The sequence below is a fragment of the Bacillus rossius genome, chromosome 11 (genome assembly GCF_032445375.1).
Source record: "Bacillus rossius redtenbacheri isolate Brsri chromosome 11, Brsri_v3, whole genome shotgun sequence".
Taxonomy (NCBI): domain Eukaryota; kingdom Metazoa; phylum Arthropoda; class Insecta; order Phasmatodea; family Bacillidae; genus Bacillus; species Bacillus rossius.
This window is the reverse complement of record NC_086338.1, coordinates 38,629,203-38,645,804: the sequence shown is the minus strand read 5'-3', so window position 1 is coordinate 38,645,804 and position 16,602 is coordinate 38,629,203. Positions and strand designations below refer to the sequence as shown.

Here is a 16,602-nt window from a genome sequence, read left to right as displayed (position 1 = left end):
AAGGGGCCCGCCTATAGTCAGGGGTGTATCTGTGTTAGTGAGATGGGATAAGTGCGACGCTCGCTGGTGCTTCTAGCGCGGTGTCGCCTCTAAGCGCAACGCTCAGAATTGGCACACAGTATTCTCATAGCGCATAGGACAACTATAATAATGAGCAGTGACCGTAACATTATATGGCATAGAAATGAAGGTAAAACTGTAATACAAGTCCCTTAAGTGCTTTCAAGAATCTGTAACGGTTGTTTTACGCCTAAAAATTAGTGTGAAAACACACCTTTTAGCCATTTTAACTATTCTAAAAATACAGTTAAAGAACTTAGTCCTGAAAAAAATAACTTGTCGGCCCTCAGCGAATTATTAAATACTTTTCATAAACAGACCCCACTCGGATATCTTGAGTAGTTTTCAAATCATGTTTATCCTGAAGCTCTGCACACAGTGTGTGTGCCCAGGTTGGCATTATATTCCAATTCAAAAAAAAAACTGAACTATAAAATACTATAACATTTTCAAGAGGAAAGTTATGATAAAAAAATCTTAGTAAGTACTAAATTAAAATGTTTTCTACCTAGTAAGTTAACATTTTTTTCAATTCACACACAAACACAATCACACATTTTAAACCTTCTATTATTTTTTTTTTTCCAATTTAAAATAAAGCCTCAGAAAATAATTTTTCTATAGTTTTTGTTTGAAAAAAAAAGTGTCAAAAAGGCAACTTTGGAATTAAATGTGACATACAATATCACTTAATGAAAATAAAAGTCTACATTTTCTAATTAACCAACTTCCTGAATCCAAGGTACTACTTGGTTAACTGCCAGTCAAAATTGTCTATTTTATACAGTGATTAGCAAGAAAATGTAAAATTTTATAAAAACATATTTAAATGGAAAAATTGCTAACCCTAAAAAATTTGTGAGTTTATTCAATTTGGTGCCTTTTAAATGTGAATTTTAAGACATCTAGAGTAGTGACCCGGGGGGGGGGGGGGGGGGGGTGAGGGTCTATGTACTTATGCACGCACCTTAGAACTTACACTTCTTTTTGATTTAAGACAATGAACTATTTTGAAATTTATTTAAACAAAAATTAAACAAATACTCAGTATTCAATATTAATACAAACATGTATCAAACAAATTATTTAATTTAGTAATAGAGATTAATTTTAAATGAAAATGAAAATTAATAATTATGCTGAATGGTTATTCCAATTTATTAAATTATGTCATAATTTATACTGCAAATAAATTATACAAATGGGAACATAATCTCACTTATATAAATACGTACACTTAAAAATACTATTGAAAAAGGTTATAATCACAATTTCTATCACTAATATTCACAATAAATAAATGTTTGTAATTGTATGGACTAGTATTCAACATCAATCACTAAATTTATGAATGCAACTCAACCGTAGTCCCTCACCCACCACTAGATATCGCTACTGGAACAGCTACATCGATTATCAAATCATTTGATTTGGAGAGCGAAAGGCTTACTATATAATAAAAAGTCTTTGACAAAATCAAAAAATACATTAAAAAACACTAATCTCTAGCTTGGACCTGATTTTTGATGAGGAATTGTACTCAAATACTATCCACCTTGTATAAATTCATGAAAAAGTTAATACTATAAGTTTCCATACAAGTAAGACAACTATAAATTATTAAGTATTAAATGATAGTTGTACTATTATAAAGTTTTATTTTTTAATGCCTATGCGAATTCACTGAAATTTATTTCCTAACAAACGTATTTAATTTAATATTACTTAGTATGAAAAAATCTATCCAATGGACTGCCCTATGTATTTAATAATATTATAGCAATAATATAAACAAATAAAATGTATTCATATAAATTTGCTAAAAGCATAAATGGTATATATAATCCAGTAATATGTAATTTAAAAAACAAGTCACTTCTGAGTTTTGAATCACATATCTTACGACCATTAAATGTGCACTAAAACCACTGCGCTACGAAGCCTGACAGAAGATTGTAATGAGAATATGTATTATAATTATTGTAATACCAGTATTCTTAGGTTTTTAAAACTTGAAATTGCTCTTTAATATGACTATTTTAGTTTAGCAAACATATTCCAGGGTAGTTTGTAGTTTCACTATCATACAGTTTCATTTGACACACCAATATGTTTCGTTATGTCCCCTAATTGTTATGTAAATAACTATATAGAAATTTATGTTCATACACGTGGGTCCGCCATCTTCCTGCGAAAACAGTGTTGCATGATGCGCCCACATCGTAAAAACTCACTTTCATCATGTTTCTATAACGCGCCTACAGAATTTTAACTTAAAAAAACATGGAAAACATGTTAAACTATAATAGAGAAAAAAATTAGCATTTTGAGACTGCTGTATTCAGATGCCAGGCAATCGCCCAGGGCCCCATGCTATCGGGGCCCCGCAGTATACTGTTTTTAATTATTTATTTTGTTTGTCTAGCATTCTATAAAACATACAAAAATTAATGGGAAAGGAAAAATTAAATTTTTATTATTTTCTAACTTAATAAGTTGCTCACTACCTATTTCAATTCAGGTCTTCATATTAGAAAATGATTCAGAGATTATATTGCCCCGTATAATGATGTGATTACACCAGAATCTTAAGAATTGATCTTAAGTATTTATAAAATTGACCCCAGGATAATTAAACAAGAAAGAATAACTAATATCCTAAAATGTTTGAAAGAGTAATTTTTTTTTCCAGGGTATGATCTCCAAAAAAGTAAATAGCCCCGGGCCCGCAACATCTAGGGCCACTACCAGATACACTACACTACAATGCACTATTTAAATATTTGTGAATTCCAAAAATGCAACAATTTACATTGTGTCCTGTACAAAATAAAAATGCATACATATATGTTATATGTCCGAACCACCGATTAAATAAGGAGGAAAGAGCATATTAACCATATTTAAAGCAACTTAATTGTTAAAGTGCTGAATATTGTACACAATATTTCCATGTAAAAACAACATAGAAACATTTAATCAAGACCAGTCACCTTTAGCAAATATTTAATATTCACCTAGCCTAGTACAAAATTTTTATGTAAAATGACATTAAAAAACTTGCAACTACAGCACCAGTAAATGTGAGATAAAATAAGTAATAAGTATTATATTATTATTTTCATCAGCTTGCTGGCTGACTTTTGCCTTTCAAATATGCAGAACTATTTCTAATATGAATTATTAAGTGAATAAATCCACGCAGGCCCACAATATAAATCCTCCCTTCCTGCTAGCAACTCAAAGTCTCTAACTTGTATATTTACGAGGGCTGTTTTTTTTTTCAACCTCCGAAAGGCTATATAAAAAAAAGGAAATTTACGTAACATAGTAATTCTACCACCAAAAGTACAGTAGGGTCTTACTTATTTTAATACATATAAGTCAAAACTATCGAGGCATTTGTCATATCGTAACACAAGCTTATCTATGCATGTTTCGAAGAAGTTAGCCGCCAGTGAATAGAGATAACAGGACAAGTGCCTTGATCTCCCGCTCCCTCACGACACCGCTGTGAGGCGGGTGGACTAATTGTGTGGAGTATTGTGCCTCATTATTCATATTCTTGCGATAATTCTTGACGCGGGAGCCAGTGCGCCGCGCGATTAGTCCACCCGCCTCACAGTGGTGTCCTGAGGGAGCGGGAGATCAAGGCACTTGTCCTGTTATCTCTATTCACTGGCGGCTAACTTCTTCGAAACGTGCATAGATAAGCTTGTGTTACGATATGACAAATGCCTCGATAGTTTTGACTTTTATGTATTAAAATAAGTAAGACCCTACTGTACTTTTGGTAGTAGAATTACTATGTTACGTATATTTCCTTTTTTTATATAGCCTTTCGGAGGTTGAAAAAAAAAACAGCCCTCGTATATTTAATACTATAATATATTAGTTGTGTTGCTATTATTATTTAATTATAATAAATTTTTAAATAGCTATAGCATAATGTTTCTCTTTGTTAATTGGTGATCCAGTACATATTTTAATGTACGATTGTACAAAAAACATTGGATCAGTCCCACAAATGTATCATTCACACCAAATAAATGTGTTTCACAACACCGACAGTGAAATCAAATATAGATACGGAACAATGCAATCAGAGTTTTTGGTAAAGAAATCTCTCGTAACTCACAGGAAGAAGCCTGCAGTGATTTAAAGGAAACTGTGTATGGCAAATTTCCTGAAATTGCTCCAAGCAAAAGTGGGGATTTTTTTTAACATGGCCAATCCCTTCATATATATAAATCTAGTCATTTATGTTTCATTTCTTGATTTTACTGTGACTACTACATCCTTTTAAGTTAAAATATTGTTCAGCTAATGTATGTGTGATGGAAATTCGCTCCATCTCATTCTTTCCTTGACAATGACAGAAACGCCCTGGTTGCATATGTTCCCATTTTTTATTATAGTTTCCCTGAGAAGCTTCAATAAAACCACTATAGTGCAATTTAGAAAGTATGAATTACTTGTCTTCACTGGTTGTCAGTTGGGAAGGGCATAGGTTGTCATAGGCAGGGTGTGTTTAAGTTGAATGAATGAATTAATGAATGATGAGTCTTTCACCAATATCTGGGGCACTAGATATGGGGTATGTTTAAGTTGACGAATGAATGAATGATGGGTATCTCACCAATATCTGCATCACTAGATACAGTAAGAGCTGATGATGTGAGAATTGAAAGTAATGGACCAATGTCATCACAGATGGTGAAAGTGACACAATACTAATGGAGCGATGATGGAATTAAAGTAGTGGAGAGCCGAATGCCAGTCCGTTTCCCAAATTCGGAAAAATTTCAAGCTTGAAGCCACCGGGTTGCGTTGATGAGCGGCGATTCTTCTTCTATTTTTTTATGAAGCAAAATAGATTGAATTATATGCATTACCAGGCTATGGAAACAAAGAAAACAAACTTATTGTGCATGACCATGAAGCAATTAGTCAAACATTGAATAATTAGTCAAACATTGAATACTTAGCTGACTGTGTAGCATGCAGCTTGTATCTGGCCAAATATAAATTTGCAAAAAAACATAATTTAAAATGCTTGTTCTAGTTAAACATTTGCAGTAATTCCTCTAGAACCCAATTATGAAGTAAATATGCAAAAGCCTACGTTATTGTAGGAAGAGTGAGTGTTTAAGGTTTAAGAAGCCCAGCATTATGGCTCAACCTAACACAGAAATTTGATAATTTAAGTTTTATGGTGTAACTTTGCTCTAAAGGCTACTTATGTAAAAATAACAATATAGCTCTCTTGCATTTCATGGTCTGTCACAAATACTGTCAGCAGATACTTACTACGCTTAATATAATCCGTATAATAATTTGCACAAGTGTTTGTAATTATAATAACTTGTGCTACTTTTTACACACATAAAATAACACTTAGTAAATATTGTTGAAAATATTTGTGACAGAATAAAAGCAAGATAGTTTTAAATTTTCATTAAATAACATTAATGAAGGAAAAAATAGAAAAAATTAATGCCTTTCCACAGAGCCTACAGGTGGTGCAGGTAGATTTTGAAGTTCTTATTCCTTCTGGAACTTTCTGGAAATGTCCGAAGCATTTTAAAGACTTCAGGATCATTATAAAAACTTTATGTACGGGAAAAATCTTATACGTTCAACATAAAAAAAATTATTTATTCCATGCAGACAAAATGTTTTGAATGTGTTCAAAAGTATCCAGTATTTTCCTACAATTTCTAGAGTATTCTCGATAAGAATGACATAGCCATGGGCTTGAAATTGGCCTGGCACAGGAAGGTAGGTTTTATACTGGGATGATTATGAAACCTCCCATAAAAGTAACATATCCATTTTGTCTTATAAGCTAAGAATTAAACAAATATATTTGCCCCTTATGCTAAGGGCTACAGTTATTAAAAGTTTCATTATATTTTGGTAATATTAATAAGATTTACAAAAATGTTTAACAGATATGATACTATGTATACTAATTAAAATGAAATCATCTCTACTTCAAAGCCTATTTTTTAAAACTCCTTGCAATGATGGTTCATCGTATTAAAATTAATTAAAAATAAAATTTTAGATAATATAAAAAAATTCAAAACAATTTTTATATCATGCCTTTTAAGGTAGTAAATAATATTTTTTTTGTCCTTCAACCACTATATTTCACCCCTTGAAGAAATTAATGCTTATACAAACTTTGTTTTGGAGCAAAGTATCTAAAATATAATTTTCCTCATCAATGACTGACTCACTGAGTGACTCACCAAGTGACTCACAGAGTGACTTATGAATTATATTTTCATGTGTTTACAGTGCAACATTTTCATGGCTCTTTTCTAACATGTTCCTCCAAGCATTTCTGCAGAATCTGTGGCGCAAAAATAATATGCATTAGGACATAATGTCAAATTTTGAGGGCAATAGTTTCAGCATTGTTCAGTGATAAAGTAGAGAGCCTTTAATATAATTCAAGTTATTGGCCTCCATTCGCATTCGTTGTGTCAAATTTCCAAAGATAATTATAGGGTTAAATTGATCGTGAATAGATATTAAGGCACATCTTAATTGTAGCATGCTGATGTTGCATACTCTATTCAGTTCAGCACCTTCTTACGAATTGGACTGCCAATATTGTTGCCATCCTGATGTATACTGAATCGGATCCACAGCTAGTAAGGTTATTTATTGAATGACCAGAGACAATTAACAGGCACTGTAGTTTTTGAAGAGGTTTTCCTTCAAAAACAATTTTTTTCTCAAATTTTTTGTTTATCATTTCATACATAGTACATATCAGAAATAATTTTCATTGGCTCAACATTAAAATTAATTGAATTTGTAACAAATATTATGTCTATATTAAATTAAAGTATTTATTAAATTCATTTTTCAACGGGTGCCTTAGACACCTTACATCTAACTAGTAAGATCATAACATTTATAAGTCTTACAATACATTTGAATGGAGTTTCTAGCATTCTGACTATGGGAAATTTTTTTTTTGTCATCCATAATTTTTTCCACACATTGTATTAATGGTTACTTCTATCAAAAACGGTTTCAGCCATTTTTCTTGATAATATTTTTAAAGGCTTACAATACATCTGAAAGAATTTGTAGTGTACATACTTTATATTTTATTTATTTCAAAGTTTGTATTCAAAAAAGCTTTAGATAATATTTATAAGGTTTGCAAAAAATTTTAATGGATTTGATGGTGTACATGGTTAGTAAGTTATGAATTTTTTTTATTAACAACCCCATTTTTCACAACCCCTAGCAGTAATACTTAGTACTATCAAAAATTCTTTCAAATAAAATTTGGAGATGATATTTAGATAGCTTACAATAAACCCAAATGGATTAATAGTGAACATAGTAAGTAAACAATTTTTTTTTCTATTTCAATCCCTATTTTTCAAACACTTGCAGTAATGGTTGCGCTTATGAAAAATTGTTTCAGACTATAAAGTTTTAGATAATATTTTGAAGGTTTAAAAAAATTGTGACCAAATTTGATAGTCTGACTATTATGGGAGCTATTAAATTTTTGGCCCTTCAACACAACTTTTTCCACCCCTTGCAGTAACTAATGGTTGATCATATCAAAAATTTATTTTAACAACAGATTTTTGAATTACTCTTACGAGGTTTATTCACCTCCAACAGATGCAATATGTCATATTAGGGCAATTATAGTCATTCTTCTGTTTTTCAATAAACATTCTTCATTTCTACCTCTTTGGTTTGATTTCACCCATTAAAAAAATCAACTGAGATTTTTCACGTTTGTGTTTCATGTATCAGTTTGGAAGTGATTATCTAAAAACTACAGCAGATATTGTGTCTATAAAATGGTGATATAAATAAACTTTTGAGATGGCAATAGTTTTAGGGTCCATGGATCATAAAACTAAAAACTATGTAGAAATTTTCTGTAAGTCACACTATAGTAAACACATTAGGTGTAGTCTTTCTTAAAAATCTACCTAAAAGTGTGTGGTCACTATGTGCGGTAGAGGTGAAAATTCACTCTTCAATAATTCTCTTAAATGATAAAACAAAACATTAAATTAATTACACAATGGAGGTTCACAATTGTAACAAACATGGCTAAAAAATACCTATGACGAGATGTCCGACTACTTTATTCAATCATTCACCTGCCTGCTCTTCATCATTATTCGCCCCACTCTCGAGTGTTGAATTTTTTTGTTGACCTCGACTTACTCTACCTGCTGTTAAGGTTCAGATTCATACACTACTTTATTTATTTTAGTTTGATACCTCCCTTGAATTTATTTTCTGCCACAAATATTTTCAACAGATATCATGGGTGCAAAAGGTCTCACATGTTTTTGTAATTACCATCACTTGCACAACTTTTGACACTCATGACACTACACTAAGTGAATTAGTTGAAAATATTTGTGGTAGATAAATACAAGGGAGATGTCAAGTTAATATTTTAAAAATAACCCTTAAATAAAATAAAACACAAATTACTTTTTTTAAAAAATCAACATGGAGAGTGATACAGTGCATTAACTCTTAATAACACATACTTTAATTCTTTAGATATAATTTGAATTGATTTTTTATTTTAACTAAACTTACTCATTTTATATAGTAAAAATTCTTTCCTTATATAGTTACGCTCATCACTGACTCAAAGAATATGTAACGCCAAAGATATATGTTTACCTTGGAGACAAGCTTATCATGAAGAACAAATATGAGCCTACTATATAGAGATGTGAATAAAATAGAAAATATAAGTGTAATATTAGAGTAACATATGAAATACAGCTACATTAAGTGGAACACACCTTAGTTATTAAAAGTGTTTGTTACATTCATCATTTTTCAATGGGCCTCTTATCCACCTTATGAATAACTATGCTTATAATTACTAAGAAGGCTTATATCTCAAAAATTTTAGCTCAAAACTAACAACACTGAAATTTTTTCCCTATTTAGAAATCCAAGTATCTATAACAAGGGTCCTTTGATTATATGTTGATTTTTGTACTTGTGCCTTATCGAAAAATCTTTCTTTTTATTTTTTAAACATGCTTATTATCTTTGAGTGTATAATTTTAAAAAAAAAAATTAGCAATTTTGACTTTTGTGTATCTAATACATGTCTGTATGCCCAAACGTTTGCTTTTTTTGTTGGCAGATTGGCCCTTTTTTTGTAATTTTATATTATATTCTTCTTCTTTTGAGGTCAATTAATTTCTTGCTGCTATAATTATCGGTAAATATATCATTTCAACGGTACTAAAAAAACTTGAAGTTTGTTTGGTACAGTGGCGTAGCAAGCGGGTGGCAGGGATGACCCCCGCCAGGGGCGCCGGAGCAGGTGGGGGGGGGGGGGGGGGAAGGGGCGCCGCGACGGTTTCGCGGTTACTAAAACCTCCCCCCACTTTCTTTTAATCCAAGAGGGGGCACCATTTTCAGTTCTGGCCAGTCACCCTAGCTACGCCACTGGTTTGGTATAAATCGTTTAGCAAGTATAGTGGTGTGGGACCAGTGGCGCAACAACAGGGGGGGGGGGGGGGAGCAAGGGTATTTTGCCCCCTCCTCCCTTTTCTGAAACCTTTCAAGTGGGGTCAAACGGGGGCAAAGAAAGTGCTGTGTAATCAAAATTTTAGATAATAAAACTGCTTAAATAGAATCATTTTCCCCCTTGAAATACAAATTTTCCCGGGGGGAGGACCCCCCGCCCCCCGCCCCCCACTTCGATAGGGGGGGATCGATGATTCTTCATAAAAAAAAGGTATATTGCCCCCTCCACCACTAGCAAGTACAGTGGTGCGGGAGTGTGGCACTACTGACCGGAGGAGTCGCACTCGGCGCGGCGCGAGGGCGAGGTCTTGAGGCCGGCGGGCGGCTGCTTGAGCACGGCGAGGGGGACCAGCCCCTCGGGCGGCGAGTCCGCGCCGCCCCCGCCGCCGGACATGCCGCCGCCGCCGGCCGCGGGCGCGCGCACCAGGCACCAGTCGGGCGAAGCGGCCCGCACCTCCAGCACCTCCACCTGCTGGCCCTTGTGCACGCTCAGCTCCTGCGAGCCGGCCGGCGCCACGTGGTCCGCGATCACCCACGTCATCTCGACCCCGGCCGCCTGCAAACAACAACCATCACGCTCACATTCATCACGCTCAGCATTTTTTTGACGTGACGTCTAGTAAATCGATGAACGCTGGCTGCAAGCAACGAAAAATTTGTCCCACTACGGATGCCCCAATTTTTTTTTATTTCCTAACCTAACTAAAACTAAGTGTATTTTGTTTGGGAGGGGTCTGGGTTAGGGAAGACTCTAGGTGCGTCCCAGGCCGAAGCCTTTACGCCTATTCATGCTGGGTTTAAGCCATGCAGACAAGGGAGCGTGCATCGTGTGCTTGTTCGGGGATTGGCCAGCCATGGCTGCGATTGGCGCCATGACTAACTCCCCTATCTTAATACTAGACTATAACTAGATAAGTTGGGCCCAGGTAAAAACCTCCATAGACAGAGGGAAAACCCTGGGCACTGACATGCGGGATGCAAACTTCATGCATTAATAGCAGGCAGGTTGGTTACGGGAACAGAAGGATGGTTCTGGAAGAAGAGTTGGACAGAGTAGAAAGGCTACTATGCAAGTGGGCGGGAGCTTGGACATTTTGTCCGCATTTGGTTTGGTTGGTACTGGTCTTTAGGGGCAACAACATGTTGTCGTTCCCACCAAGCTGCCAGTCAGCTCGCGTACCTAAACTAAAGGAAGGATGTATTGTAATTGTAGTGTACGCACGATGTTGTTAATTGCATTAATTATCGCTGGGGATTGGCCCACTACATGCGTGGCATCTCTCTGGTATGTTGCGGACGGTACAGAGAACTCGGCCGGCGCATGGCCGAATATGATATTTCATTTTCTTCTGGATGATCTATCATTTCATCAATGTTTTGTTACGACGTTGTCACGTTAAACTATCGTCCGTGAACCGACTTTACAGACAACCAAATTTTTTTTTTTTCAAAAGAATCTGCTCGTTACCGAGCAGTGGCGGATCCAGGATCTCGGTTCGGGAGGGGCTTGACCCAGCTGAGGCTAGGCTTCATCAAGGCAAACGCTAAAACAATAGTGGACCCAGATGCTTTTGGAGGGGGCTTGAGTCCCTTAACCCCCCCCCCCCCCCCTTCTGGATCCGCTACTGTTACCGAGGTCAGATGTTAACACTTCTCTGGCGAGTTCCAAAAGACACTCCAATTTTTTTTTTTTAATTTTTATTATTTGACATTGACAATTTCGCCTTTGTTTGAACACAAGACATAATTCTGCGGTGTTATGGAAGAGAGGGTTCAGTCAAAAACATTGAATTTTAAGAGAGGTGTAAGAAAGTCTAATATTATTTTCACGATCAAATATTAGTCGTTACATTATCATTATTGATATCTCATACGGGCAACACAAAACTACAAACCATATAAAGTGTCAAATTGGCATATCCTTCAAATAATCCTTGACTTTCTTCCACCTCTCTTAAAATTTGATGTTTTTGACTCAACCCTCTCATCAAAAACACTACAGAATTAATGGAATGCCTTGTTATTTACACTGGGCGAAAGCTACAAAATAGTTTCTCCTGTGAAACACCAATTTGTGTTTAGAAATCAGAGTAACTTTCTTAATGGAGATCTCAGAAAAATCAACAAAATGTAGAATTAAAAAAATATATACCTATAATAAAACTTCACTAGTTTATTGAAATGTTGGCAAGCCGGGTACGGTGTCAGACACGGGAAGCCTACAACTCACGCAGTTTCGGTTCCATACCACGTTCGTGCAACTTCGGATTTCTCTCAAAAATTGAAATTAAAAAAATCGAAGGGTTAGGTTAGGTTAGATTAGGTCAGGTCAGTCACAACGGGGGCGCGTCGTTTAGCCTCAAATCGTTTTGCCTAATCTTGTTTCGTCACTCGTCACCTTCGTTTTGCCTAAAATTCGTTTTTCCTAAAGTCATTTTGCCTAGTCGTTCTGCCTAAAGTCGTTTTGCCTAAAGTTAGTCTGCCTAAAGTCGTTTTGCCTAAAGTAATTTCGCCTAAAGAACATTTTAGGCTAAATGACTTTAGGCAAAACGACGTGTACTCGTCACAACATGCTTGTTTTCATTGGAAACTACTGATTTAGCGGCTGAAGTGGCGTTAGTACCAAAACGCAAAACTTCGGCAATCTTCGGGAATTCTTGCAGGGAACCGAAACCACGGTGAGTTGTAGGCTTCCCGTCAGACACACACACACACCCTGTGGAGCACGCCGAGAGGCAGGCGCGCGCGGCATGGGTAACGACCCGGTAATGGGATCGTCAATGCGACCCCGCCCGCCGCGCCTCTTTTCTCATTTTCCTTCCGCCCGCTCGCAGGTATCCCGCGCCGGGTAATTAACTGGCGCGCCGGCAGGAGGCTCCTCTGCTCTCGCAGGATACGAGACCCCGGGGCGAGCACTGCCCCCCCACACACCCCCTCCCCACAAACCCAGGGCTTTGAATATATATACTGTATAGAAGTCGCGAGTGAATAGGATTTACTCTACGTTTTTCAGAAGCGCATGATGAGCAGCTTGGGAACTTCACCGCTGCAGTGCGCTGCCGTAACGCCCTGTATCGTCTTAGTTGTTATTTACACGTTAGAGCGCAGCGCTGTCGCCCGCTGTCATTCCCCGCTCCCCTCAGCCATCATTCACTGCAGCTCAACGTCGTTCAACGGGAGGGGGAAGGGGTGTTTGAAGAGTTCGAGACTTGTCTGCTAGGGACCACCACAAGTCGATGCCCTAGAGATGGTGGCGATTGCGGCGGTGAATTAACCAACTACCTCAAAACCGTATTAGAAATTTTAACCTGGGCTGGCGACTTCTATACAGTATATATATTCAAAGCCCAGGGGCTACACTCGACCCTCTGTCTGCTTCGCGCGTCTCTTCACTCCTCGCCGCGGCAGGAAACATCCCGCCGTCACTCGGGTAAGCCTTCTTTTCACACACGAGCGAGCCAGAATGCTAATAATTTCTAAAAACACTTACATCTCAAAGATTAACTCTAAACAAAAAAAACTGAATACTTACAGGATGGCTAGCAAACCTGTGATAAAAAAAAGTCCCTAAATTTTCCAGATTTTGAAAACGTTTTTCTCATATAAAGCACTTTACTTCGCCAACCCGACCACAGGTTGGAAACAGCTGATGAAGATGACGTTTGTTCAAAATGCTATTATAGGTAATCATGAGCAAAAAGGAGAGGAAAACATTTTGTAACTTTTCAATATACCGTATTGGTCCGAAAATAGGCCATCCTCGAAAATAGGCCGACCCCTTCTACAGCACACTCAAAATTAGGGAAAAATAAATTTTAACTAACTAAAATGATTATCAGCAGCATATTACCACAGTAACACTTCAACTAAGTTAGTATTTATTGAACTGACAAAATGTGTTATTCTTACTTACCAAAATATTAGTGTTCATTGTAAATAAATATGGCGGTGTTGATAAAAGGATACTAATGGTCAATTAGGTTAGGTTGGCTACATTGTTAATACTTTAAAACATTGTGGACGGTTGGTTTGGTTAGGATAGCTACATTAATAAAGATACGGAAAAAAAAGCGGGCATGAACTTCTTGGAACTTCGGGTGTGGCTCTCTCGTCTGTGAATTTAAGGCTTCTCCGTCACTTGCCCCGAACACACCCGTGACTTCCACGCGACAAACATGACGTCACACACCAGGCCAACAGATACCAGCAAATATGGTTAACACCGTGTTTTTTTTATATCTACATTACCCACACAAATTTTCTCTCTCTCTCTCTCTCTCTCTCTCTCTCTCAGTAAATTTACTGTCGCCACTGTAATGAAATGCATTATTTGACAATCAACTAGTACAACATTATTTTAGTGTCATGTTATGCCACCAGGTTGTTCGTCACGGTATTGGTTTATATAGTGTATCAGACTGCATTCCAGGTAATACGAACACATTAAAACATTCTCGTAAAGACTGGTCTTACACGTCGGCATGGTCGTTATTTGCTCCACGGGGTCATTATGTTAATTTTTAAGATTGCGCCTCTCTCTTGCTTTCGTTTTTGCCACGAGTGCTTTCAATATATGTTTACCACGTGCAACATAATGGGCGTAAAGGGTCGCGCGAGGGTTCACAATAACCATCTCTTGCACGACTTTTATTTTAACACCCATTAACTTACACTCAGTAAATATCCGTTGAATATATTTGGGACAGAACAATAAAGTCAAGAGAGTTATCGTGTTAATTTACACACATAGTAATTAACTAATATTAATGACGAGCAAATTTAAAAAAAAAATCGAAATGGGACGTGAAACCCTTCATTACGCTTCCTATACGCATGTCTCAACAGCTGTCACAAGCGTACGTCGATAAAGGCCAAACTGTTACACTGATGGAAATATAAAAAATGCTAACAAATAAATACTGTTCTATTGTACCTACACAGGAAAGCAAATTAATCCCCGCATTACCCCCGGCCCAGGGTTTTCCTTGTGTCTATGCAGGTTTTACCTGGGTCACATTAGCTAGCTTTTAGGCTAGGCAATCAAAGGGGCGCCAGCCATGGCTACAATCGCAGCCATGACTGGCCGGGGCGACAGATTTGTATCCCCTCGGAAAGGGTACCTTTCAGATTTCTTAAAATGTTTCGGTTTTAATGCAAATACGCACTGGAAAGGGTACCTTTCAGGATTTTCTGTACAATGACACAGCATAAAATAAACTGGAAAGGTACCCTTTCCGATTTCTTAAATTGCATTTTATTTTCTGCTTTAAAATCGTGAAAGTTATCCCCTCTGGAAACATATCCCAAAATGGCTGCCAGACAAGTAATGAATCGATACAAGCACCTAGTTCCTCAATTTCATACTAAGTAGCGCTGGTAGGGTGTGTCCACAGAATACCTTAGCAAAATAACCGCCTATGTAGCGTAACATTTTAAATTGTCTTCTCTTTTGTATTTCGTTCAGCGTGTAAACTCTACTTCGATCAGAATATATGATCGGAGGAAAATTCTTATTCCGTGTATTGTCTGTTAGTGCACCATACTTACCTAACCTAACCTAACCTAACCAAGGGGATAACTTTCACGATTTTAAAGCAGAAAATAATATGCATTTTAAGAAATCGGAAAGGGTACCTTTCCAGTTTATTTTATGCTGTGTCATTGTACAGAAAATCCTGAAGGGTACCCTTTCCGAGGGGATACCTTTTCAGTACATATTTGCATTAAAACTAAAACATTTTAAGAAATCGGAAAGGGTACCTTTCCAGTTCCTACCCAGCTACACTACCGCCACCATAAGTCTGAAAGGTACCCTTTCCAAGGGGATACAATTCAGCCCCCCCCCCCCCCCCCCCCCCCACCGACAGGCCAATAAACCCCAAACAGCACATAGATGCACGCGCCCTTGTTCTGCATGGTAGAGTGTATATAGGCTTTCAGCCTGAGACACACTTATGTCCTGCCGCACACACCTAGATCAACTTAGGCGGCAGGCACGCGCGCTCGGGAGAAACCCGAACTGCCGGAACTGAGTCAGCGCGGGTCAGCTGCTCGCTCGAACAGCGGCCGTGTGCCCCAAACTGCACTGTCATCGCGACGCTAACGGCTCTCGGGATACGAACGCTTCGGCATCAAATCCAACCAAGAGCCTGCGAACAGTCCCGGGTGTCACGATGCAACCCCTTGACCTAAATTCCAAACAATAAATTGAATTTAAAAAAAAAAAAAAACCTTGGACAAAATTTAAAAAAAAAAAAAAAAAAAACCTATCCAACAGCGAAACGTTTTGCGCATCTCCTGTAAAATTTCTGATAGTGTATTGACCTGGTTTTGATATTAAATGCCTCATGCGTTAAATACAAGTTGTTTATGATATAATATTGATTCAGTTCAATTTATCAGGGTAGCACTCGAGAACTATAATCCACGGCATTTTAGTATCAAATACATTTCTAAAGAGTGTGGAAGAAGTAAAAACGAATTGTACTCGATATTCAGGCGCGTGGGTTCGAATCCCTGTGGAAGCAATGTTGCCCGTCCGACGTGCCTCTTGCAAGTGTTTGCAAATTAATTTGGCCACTCGTGGATGGTGTGGTGTGAAGATGTGTAGTCATCCTGCATCACTACACGTAATTAGTTCTGTGGATTTAAGGGGACAGCATCGTCATGGGTGTATTTATGTTAGTGAGGCGGGGTAGGTTACATTTAATATACCTGCGAATGTACCAAACAACTCACATATGGACAGGCGAGCCACTTATGGGAAGAAGTAGGAACCGAAACACACCACATAGGTTTCAAGAGTTTTATATGGCATAACAAATGTTTATTAAAATATTGAAAAAATTCTACTTCTTTAAATCATAGACCTCAAATTAAACATAGTACAAAAACCCTAACATGAGGTAGTGGTCATTCCCAAAAATTGACTTCACAGGGTACACTGTTCGTAGCAGTCAGTCGATAATAAGTTCAGGC

The 16,602-nt window shown here is 37.1% G+C and overlaps 1 protein-coding gene across 9 annotated transcripts in view; it reads right to left on the bottom strand.

The window, feature by feature from the left end:
- LOC134536834 (kalirin) overlaps window positions 1–16,602 on the bottom strand; it is a 402,054-nt gene that overhangs the window by 138,372 nt on the left and 247,080 nt on the right. For all 9 annotated transcript variants that reach the window (XM_063376828.1, XM_063376829.1, XM_063376830.1 and 6 more), the window contains one exon: window positions 9,895–10,180. In XM_063376828.1, coding sequence (XP_063232898.1) covers window positions 9,895–10,180 — 286 coding nt within the window. The remainder of the gene's footprint in view (window positions 1–9,894; window positions 10,181–16,602) is intronic.